The sequence below is a fragment of the Bufo gargarizans genome, chromosome 2 (genome assembly GCF_014858855.1).
Source record: "Bufo gargarizans isolate SCDJY-AF-19 chromosome 2, ASM1485885v1, whole genome shotgun sequence".
NCBI lineage: Eukaryota > Metazoa > Chordata > Amphibia > Anura > Bufonidae > Bufo > Bufo gargarizans.
In genome coordinates, this window is record NC_058081.1 from 64,639,299 (window position 1) to 64,649,603 (window position 10,305).

The following is a 10,305-nucleotide window of genomic DNA, read 5'->3' on the forward strand; positions in this document are numbered from 1 at the left end:
GGATAACGCTGACCCTGCCCCCGCTGTAGGATAACGCTGACCCTGCCCCCGCTGTAGGATAACGCTGACCCTGCCCCCGCTGTAGAATAACGCTGACCCTGCCCCCGATGTAGAATAACGCTGACCCTGCCCCCGATGTAGAATAACGCTGACCCTGCCCCCGATGTAGAATAACGCTGACCCTGCCCCCGATGTAGGATAACGCTGCCCCTGCCCCCGATGTAGGATAACGCTGCCCCTGCCCCCGATGTAGGATAACGCTAACCCTGCCCCCGATGTAGGATAACGCTAACCCTGCCCCCGATGTAGGATAACGCTAACCCTGCCCCCGATGTAGGATAACTCTACCCTGCCCCGATGTAGGATAACGCTAACCCTGCCCCCGATGTAGGATAACGCTAACCCTGCCCCCGATGTAGGATAACGCTAACCCTGCCCCCGATGTAGGATAACGCTAACCCTGCCCCCGATGTAGGATAACGCTAACCCTGCCCCCGATGTAGGATAACGCTAACCCTGCCCCCGATGTAGGATAACGCTAACCCTGCCCCCGATGTAGGATAACACTAACCCTGCCCCCGATGTAGGATAACACTAACCCTGCCCCCGATGTAGGATAACACTAACCCTGCCCCCGATGTAGGATAACGCTAACCCTGCCCCCGATGTAGGATAACGCTAACCCTGCCCCCGATGTAGGATAACACTAACCCTGCCCCCGATGTAGGATAACACTAACCCTGCCCCCGATGTAGGATAACACTAACCCTGCCCCCGATGTAGGTTAACACTAACCCTGCCCCCGATGTAGGATAATACTAAACCTGCCCCCAATGTAGAATAATACTAACGCTGCCCCCGATGTAGAATAACACTAAGCCTGCCCCCGATGTAGGATAACACTAACCCTGCCCCCGATGTAGGATAACACTAACCCTGCCCCCGATGTAGAATAACACTAACCCTGCCCCCGATGTAGGATAACACTAACCCTGCCCCCGATGTAGAATAATACTAACGCTGCCCCCGATGTAGAATAACACTAAGCCACCCCCCACCCCATGTAGAATAATACTAAACCTGCTGCCCAACATTGTAGGCAATGTCCCCTCCCCCATTATACTAGAGTTACTGTGCCCCCCGCCAATGTGGCATCACAGTACCCCACCTCCCCAATTTTCAGCTGTAGATGGTGACAAGCACACTGTCATTACACTGTCGCACATATTCCGCTACATTAGCAATAGCACTACAAGTCCCAGCATGCCTTACCAACGGCAGGGAATTGTAGGTCCACTCTAACGCACGGTGCGTGTGCATTTACAACGTGGAAAGGACTCGTGTGACTACAAAACCCGGTTGCGTGCTCACCCCAAAATCTAGCATCCATTGCCTCAGCGTCTTCACACAGCTTCCGAATGTGAACACTGCGCATGCGCACATCGCCAGACCATATTCCGCTCAGTTCGGAGACTTCCGCCACCACGTAAAGCTCGAACGCTATTGGTTGGGTCCCGGATGTGACGTCACATGAGCCTCTGAAGCTCGTTTTGACTTTTTTAGTGTGGGAAGGTTTCCTTTTGTGTGAATGCACACTTACGTGAGGCGGTGTCATGGTTGCGGCCTCTAGAGTCAGTTTCATTCCAGATATACATTATGTGGGGAGAAATGGCCGCTGCTGATATTGGGGGCCATAAGGGGGGCACTTAATAGTGTTAGTAATACCACCAGCATATTATTATTATGACCTCAGACATTACTGTGATATAGGGGTTGTCCAGCCTAGGAGCCTGCCCCTGTGGTCCTGACATGTGGCACAAAAATAACCCATCTGTCTGCGGTCCTGCACCGTTTCCCCGTAGTGGCAAAGTTCTGGAGGGCGCACAGCCGCCCTCCGTTGATTCCTACGGGAGCGTCGAACATAGCCGAGTCAGTCCCATAGAAGTGAATGGAGAAGTGGCTGCGCATGCGCTGTGTGCATCCAGTTCATTTCAATGGCACTTCCAAAAATAGCCTATCGTGCCGTTCATAGGAATGAATGGAGGGTGGCCGCGCATGCACAGTGCGCCCTCCAGGACTTTGCTGGCTCTGTTCTAAGTGTAGGTGCAGGTTCCAGAGGTGGGACCCACACCTATCAGACATTGGGGGCATATCCCAGCGACATGCTGAAGTGCAAATATGAATATGTCTCTGATCATTTGGAATCCATTGGGTCTGATAAAATTATTCTCAGCTCTGAATGAATTGAAGACTGGCAATGTTTGTACTTGAATAGTTAAACTGTGTACTTGTTATTTGTCTTAAAGGGATTGTCGCATCATAGACAATGGGGGCATATCGCTAGGATATGCCCCCATTGTCTTATAGGTGCGGGTCCCACCTATATTGGGAACAGAGCCCCACAAAGTGGTGGCTGGAGGACTTCGGTCTGGCCACCACCAAGCCAGCTCCCCATATGAGAGCATATCGCGAATGACCGGCCACCGCTCCCATTCATTTCTATGGGGCTGACAGAAATAGCCGAGCCAGTGCTTGGCTATTTTCGCCGGCCCCATAGAAAATGAATGGGTGGCAGCTGTGCAGTACGCCCTCCTTCACTTGTGGGGCTCCGTTCTTGATATAGGTGCGGGTCCCAGCGGTGGGACCCCCACCTATAAGACAATGGGGGCATATCCTAGCGATATGCCCCCATTGTCCATGATGAGACAACCCCTTTAACTGTTTATTTGAGACCTTGTATATTTCTGTCAGATGAAATGAAACTGGTCTGGAAGGTTTCTTCATTTTAACTGATAGACTGAATAAAGAAGACAGGTCTGAAATGTGTACCAGGCATTGTCTCATTTAGTAGAAGACCTCTAAACGACCAAGGACTTGGTTGTAAATGTGTGTACTAGAGAGGAATCTCCTGCATAACGGAAACAGGACAGATCCGTTTTGCAGCCCATAGACTTCTATTATGACGGAATGCCTCTAAAGGCATTCCTCTATGTATTCCGTCATAGAATTGCGTTATGGTCCGTGTGAATGAATTAAAAATATGAAATTCGCTCATCTCTATTCATAATAACACCAGAAAACCGAGATCTGTACAGTGACCATTATGGATTGCGTAATCTAGCTACATCCCATTAGGGGGTGAAGCTCTTTGGTTAAAACAGTATAAAAGCTGGACTATTTCAGCAAGCCATTGGAGTTCATCTATGAGATAGACGTATCTGCGTAGAAAATGGTTGTTCCCAATCGAGTCTCTGATAGTCTCGCTCACCCGGGCTCCCCAGCTGATGTGTGTTGCTATTAGATAATGCTAACTCAATTGGTGATGTATGTACCTTCATTCTGGATGTAGTTAGGACTCTAGATGAAGTGTGGTTGTAAGTATGTGATTAGTAGTTGAGTTGTCCTTTGTCTAACCCCTTAGGCCCCTGTGAGGAATATGAATTATTGTTTAATGTCAGCCATGTTCTCATACCAGCCATCTGCTGTCTGATAGCAGAGGGAGGAGACCAAGCCAAGCAGGCCACTTGCGTACAATTTCACACCTCCATCCAGCCAGCCAGCCAGGAACCCAGCTAATGAAACAGGAAAAACCTCTCTGCAGGGAATCTAAGGCCTCTTTCACACTTGCGTTGTTTGGATCCGGCGTGTACTCCACTTGCCGGAATTACACGCCGGATCCGGAAAAACGCAAGTGAACTGAAAGCATTTGAAGACGCGAGATTTCCTGTGAACGCGCGCACACAGGCGCGCGCGCTCACAGGAACGGAAGGTAAGCGAGTGGATCGCTTATATTAGACGCTGTTTTCATAACAGCGTCTAATATACCTCCTACCTGGTCCTCTGGTGGTCCCTTTTGTTAGGATCGACCACCAGAGGACTCAGGTAGGTCAGTACAGTCGCACCAAACACCACACTACACTACACCCCCCCCCCCCGTCACTTATAAACCCCTGATCACCCATGATCACCCCATATAAACTCCCTAATCACCCCCCTGTCATTGATCACCGCCCTGTCATTGATCACCCCCCTGTCAGGCTCCGTTCAGACGTCCGTATGATTTTTACGGATCCACGGATACATGGATCGGATCCGCAAAACGCATACGGACGTCTAAATGGAGCCTTACAGGGGGGTGATCAATGACAGGCGGGTGATCACCCATATACACTCCCTGATCACCCCCTGTCATTGATCACCCCCCTGTCATTGATCACCCCCCTGTAAGGCTCCATTCAGACGTCCGCATGATTTTTACGGATACATGGATCGGATCCGCAAAACACATGCGGACGTCTGAATGGAGCCTTACAGGGGGGTGATCAATGACAGGCGGGTGATCACCCATATACACTCCCTGATCACCCCCTGTCATTGATCACCCCCCTGTCATTGATCACCCCCCTGTAAGGCTCCATTCAGACGTCCGCATGATTTTTACGGATCCATGGATACATGGATCGGATCCGCAAAACACATGCGGACGTCTGAATGGAGCCTTACAGGGGGTGATCAATGACAGGCGGGTGATCACCCATATACACTCCCTGATCACCCCCTGTCATTGATCACCCCCCTGTCATTGATCACCCCCCTGTAAGGCTCCATTCAGACGTCCGCATGATTTTTACGGATCCATGGATACATGGATCGGATCCGCAAAACACAGGTCGGACGTCTGAATGGAGCCTTACAGGGGGTGATCAATGACAGGCGGGTGATCACCCATATACACTCCCTGATCACCCCCCTGTCATTGATAAACCCCCTGTAAGGCTCCATTCAGACGTCCGCATGTGTTTTGTGGATCCATGGATCTGTAAAAATCATGCGGATGTCTGAATGGAGCCTTACAGGGGGGGTGATCAGTGACAGGGGGGTGATCACCCTGATCACCCCCTGTCATTGATAACCCCCCTGTAAGGCTCCATTCAGACGTCCGCATGTGTTTTGTGGATCCATGGATCCGTAAAAATCATGCGGATGTCTGAATGGAGCCTTACAGGGGGGGTGATCAGTGACAGGGGGGTGATCACCCTGATCACCCCCTGTCATTGATAACCCCCCTGTAAGGCTCCATTCAGACGTCCGCATGTGTTTTGTGGATCCGATCCATGTATCCATGGATCCGTAAAAAATCATGCGGATGTCTGAATGGAGCCTTACAGGGGGGTGATCAATGACAGGGGGGTGATCACCCTGATCACCCCCTGTCATTGATAACCCCCCTGTAAGGCTCCATTCAGACGTCCGCATGTGTTTTGTGGATCCGATCCATGTATCCGTAAAAAATCATGCGGATGTCTGAATGGAGCCTTACGGGGGGGGGTGATCAGTGACAGGGGGGTGATCCGGGAGTCTATATGGGTGATTACCCCCCTGTCATTGATCACCCCCCTGTCATTGATCACCCCCCCCCCCCCCCCCCTGTAAGGCTCCATTCAGACATTTTTTTTGGCACAAGTTAGCGGAAATTTTTTGTTTGTTTTTGTTTTTTCTTACAAAGTCTCATATTCTACTAACTTGTGTCAAAAAATAAAATCTCACATGGACGCACCATACCCCTCACGGATGCTGGATGAGAGAAATATCTTGGCAAAAGACAACTTTGCCCATTTTTTTATACAAAGTTGGCATTTGACCAAGATATTTTTCTCACCCAGCATGGGTATATGTAAAATGACACCCCAAAACACATTCCCCAACTTCTCCTGAGTACGGCGATACCAGATGTGTGACACTTTTTTGCTGCCAAGGTGGGCAAAGGGGCACATATTCCAAAGCGCACCTTTCGGATTTCACCGGTCATTTTTTACACATTTTGATTGCAAAGTTCTTCTCACACATTTGGGCCCCTAAATTGCCAGGGCAGTATAACTACGCCACAAGTGACCCCATTTTGGAAAGAAGACACCCCAAGGTATTCCGTAAGGGGCATGGCGAGTTCCTAGAATTTTTTATTTTTTGTCGCAAGTTAGTGGAATATGAGACTTTGTAAGAAAAAAAAATAATAAAAAATCATCATAATTTTCCGCTAACTTGTGACAAAAAATAAAAAGTTCTATGAACTCACTATGCCCATCAGCGAATACCTTAGGGTGTCTACTTTCCGAAATGGGGTCATTTGTGGGGTGTTTCTACTGTTTGGGCATTGTAGAACCTCAGGAAACATGACAGGTGCTCAGAAAGTCAGAGCTGTTTCAAAAAGCGGAAATTCACATTTTTGTACCATAGTTTGTAAATGCTATAACTTTTACCCAAACCATTTTTTTTTTTTGCCCAAACATTTTTTTTTAATCAAAGACATGTAGAACAATAAATTTGGCGAAAAATTTATATATGGATGTAGTTTTTTTTTGCAAAATTTTACAGCTGAAAGTGAAAAATGTCATTTTTTTGCAAAAAAATCGTTACATTTTGATTAATAACAAAAAAAGTAAAAATGTCAGCAGCAATAAAATACCACCAAATGAAAGCTCCATTAGTGAGAAGAAAAGGAGGTAAAATTCATTTGGGTGGTAAGTTGCATGACCGAGCGATAAACGGTGAAAGGAGTGTAGTGCCGAAGTGTAAAAAGTGCTCTGGTCATGAAGGGGGTTTCACCTAGCGGGGCTGAAGTGGTTAAAGTCCTGGTTGCCATAGTAGTAGTGGGGAGCGGGGGAGCGGTATACTTACCGTCCGTGTGGCTCTCGGGGCGCTCCAGAATGACGTCAGAGCGCCCCATGCGCATGGGGTGCCCTGACGTCGCTCTGAAGCGCCCCGGGAGCCGCACGGACGGTAAGTATGCTGCTCCCCCGCTCCCCACTACACTTTACCATGGCTGCCAGGACTTTAGCGTCCCGGCAGCCATGGTAACCATTCAGAAAAAGCTGAATTAATGCCCATTGAAAGGCATTGATCCGGATCCGGCCTTAAGCTAAACGTCGTTTCGGCGCATTACCGGATCCGGATCAATGCCTTTCAATGGGCATTATTTCCGGATCCGGCCTTGCGGCAAGTCTTCAGGATTTTTAGCCGGAGCAAAATGCGCAGCATGCTGCGGTATTTTCCCCCGGCCAAAAAACTTTCCGGTCCGGAACTGAAGACATCCTGATGCATCCTGAACGGATTTCTCTCCATTCAGAATGCATTAGGATAAAACTGATCAGGATTCTTCCGGCATAGAGCCCCGACGACGGAAATCTATGCCGGAAGAAAAGAACGCAGGTGTGAAAGAGCCCTAAGCCATTCACCACTTCAATCAAATTATCAGACCTCATGGAACCGGCGATTTATAAGGAATTATGAATCGCCCATGCATCACATACATGAGTCAGTTAGATATTTGCGATCCTGTGGCCAAGAAGGTCAGGCTCCTGCTCTTTTTTGGCAATAGGATGCCAGGGAGGGGAGATATACATATCTCCCCACAGAAACCAAATAACGGTACCAGGTTTGGACTCTACTTGAAGCCGGAACCCAGGCGGGTCAGTTGGTCCCAGAACCATCTCCCTGTGACCTTCTGGTCTGAAGCTATGAACCCTAAAGGGTTTTGTGGGTCGTTGGACTGCCCAGACCAGCAGGGAGGGAAGGGGACTTCCCAGAGGCGGGAAGTGGAGGGGCCAGCTACAGGTCAAAAAGCTAACGCAAGCCAGCGGGCGTGTCTTTTCTTCTGAAGGGGGGGGGGGGTCACGCTGCATACGTGTTTGGAAGGGACCTGTAAACGGCTGACATCACTGCCTCCCATGTAGTCACCAAGCCTTACAGAAACCCATTATTCATCACCACCCAAAAGACTCATCCAAACTGACTTTTGTTCTGCTTAACCCTGTTGTACCACGCCATCTGTATTTACCACTCAGATCACTGTATATATTCTCTGTGTATATTGTGTTATATCTAGTGTGCCCTTAAGGCAATTAAATATACAGTATAATTTAATCTTGTGCTGTTCTGGTATCTCGATCACGAATCCCCACGTCCGTGTTTCGGCCTCGTTATAAGCTACTGCGGGTTGGTTTCTCACCCTATATAATCCCGTTAGCGGACCGGGCTTATATCAAACGAGAAACTGGTAGCAGATACCCGGGCTGAGACAGTGCTGTTTCACTAGGTCAGTGAAAAGGCTCTCTCAGCTTGTGGCCTCTCTGTGCCCGTGTGGACAGGAAGTGTCTGTGTAAACGGTACCAAGCGTATCTTACGTACTCCCAGGAGGGCGTAACATCACGTCTTGGTAACCAGTGACCATAGCGTATCTCGTCAGCTCGACGTAGTTGTCGTCAGGGGACCATGAGATGCGGTATTCATCACATATCCTAGGGTCACTAGTGGGGTGACAGGAGGAGGGGGGAGCATGGTCACTAGTGGGGAGACAGGAGGAGGGGGAAAGAAGGCTCCATAGTTGGGTGACAAGAGGAGGGGGAGCAGGGTCACTAGCGGGGTGACAGGAGGAGGGGGAGCAGGGTCACTAGTGGGGAGACAGGAGGAGGGGGGAGCAGGGTGACAGGAGGAGGGGGAGGGGGAGCAGGGTCACTAGTGGGGTGACAGGAGGAGGGGGGAGCAGGGTGACAGGATGAGGGGGAGCAGGGTCACTAGTGGGGTGACAGGAGGAGGGGGAGCAGGGTCACTAGTGGGGAGACAGGAGGAGGGGGGAGCAGGGTGACAGGATGAGGGGGAGGGGGAGCAGGGTCACTAGTGGGGTGACAGGAGGAGGGGGGAGCAGGGTGACAGGATGAGGGGGAGCAGGGTCACTAGTAGGGTGACAGGAGGAGGGGGAGCAGGGTCACTAGTGGGGAGACAGGAGGAGGGGGGAGCAGGGTGACAGGATGAGGGGGAGCAGGGTCACTAGTAGGGTGACAGGAGGAGGGGGAGCAGGGTCACTAGTAGGGTGACAGGATGAGGGGGAGCAGGGTCACTAGTAGGGTGACAGGAGGAGGGGGAGCAGGGTCACTAGTAGGGTGACAGGAGGAGGGGGAGCAGGGTCACTAGTGGGGTGACAGGAGGAGGAGGGAGCAGGGTGACAGGAGGAGAGGGAGCAGGGTCACTAGTGGGGTGACAGGAGGAGGGGGAGCAGGGTCACTAGTGGGGTGACAGGAGGAGGGGGAGCAGGGTCACTAGTGGGGTGACAGGAGGAGAGGGAGCAGGGTCACTAGTGGGGTGACAGGAGGAGGGGGAGCAGGGTCACTAGTAGGGTGACAGGAGGAGGGGGAGCAGGGTCACTAGTGGGGTGACAGGAGGAGGAGGGAGCAGGGTGACAGGAGGAGAGGGAGCAGGGTCACTAGTGGGGTGACAGGAGGAGGGGGAGCAGGGTCACTGGTAGGGTGACAGGAGGAGGGGGGAGCAGGGTCACTAGTGAGGTGACAGGAGGAGGGGGAGCAGGGTCACTAGTGGGGTGATAGGAGGAGGGGGAGCAGGGTCACTAGTGGGGAGACAGGAGGAGGGGGAGCAGGGTGACAGGATGAGGGGGAGTAGGGTCACTAGTGAGGTGACAGGAGAAGGGGGGGGAGCAGGGTCACTAGTGAGGTGACAGGAGGAGGGGAAGCAGAGAACTGTGAGACTGGACAGAACCATGATTGGGGGAGGTGGGAATCACTTACTTGAAGACTGACAGGCCGGGCTCCCTAGCTCTCCAGCGGCGCTGTCATGTTTCCATGGGTCCTTGTGCAGCGCACCATGCTCTCCTTACTCTTCTTCCAACTCCCGCCGGCTTTCTCTGCTGCAGGGCCTGCTACTCGGACCAGTGTACTCGCAAACGTGCACATAGCGCACTGACGCTCCCCACTCTGCAGGCCTGGAGATCTTTTATGATGGCAGCAGTGCCGCGCCAGCAACAGTTTGTAAATTTTTTTAAAGGGACCGCGCAGAAACGAGTGGGCCCCCCCCCCCCCCAGAAGCAGTGGGCCCCGGCACTTGCCCGGGTTTGCCGGGTGCTGGCGCCGGCCCTGTCAGATCGGCTGGGGCGTGACTCCCCAAACCACCGCTAATGTGCTACTTTGCAGTAGGAATAGGCACCAGAACTACACAGATCCGTCTGTTGTGTAAATTCTGGGGTGGTTAATTCACAGTGAACTGAGCTGTGAAGTGCAGCATAGTCAGACCTCCTCCGATTGGACATTGTTGACCTCTCCCAATATAAAAGTACCGGAGAGAAGAGAACTTCTTTTGGAAACCTTTATGTTCAGGAGGGAAGTGTTTTTTAATAAGAACAATGAGGCATTCTGAAATCTGGAGGAAGATCAGACTTACTGTCAGAAAATATTTTTTCCAAAAGAGTAGTAGATACTTGGAACAAGCCTCCAGCGGATGTGGTTTAGGAATGTCTGGGAT

At 51.1% G+C, this 10,305-nt stretch overlaps 1 protein-coding gene across 1 annotated transcript in view; it reads right to left on the reverse strand.

Annotated features, from left to right (window-relative positions):
• LOC122927331 (A-kinase anchor protein 8-like) overlaps nt 1-1,446 on the reverse strand; it is a 30,776-nt gene extending 29,330 nt beyond the window's left edge. Inside the window, exon 1 of the mRNA XM_044279062.1 lies at nt 1,372-1,446. Within this exon, the coding sequence (XP_044134997.1) occupies nt 1,372-1,435 (64 nt within the window). The 5' untranslated portion in view covers nt 1,436-1,446. The remainder of the gene's footprint in view (nt 1-1,371) is intronic.
• Between the last annotated feature and the right edge of the window lie 8,859 nt (nt 1,447-10,305).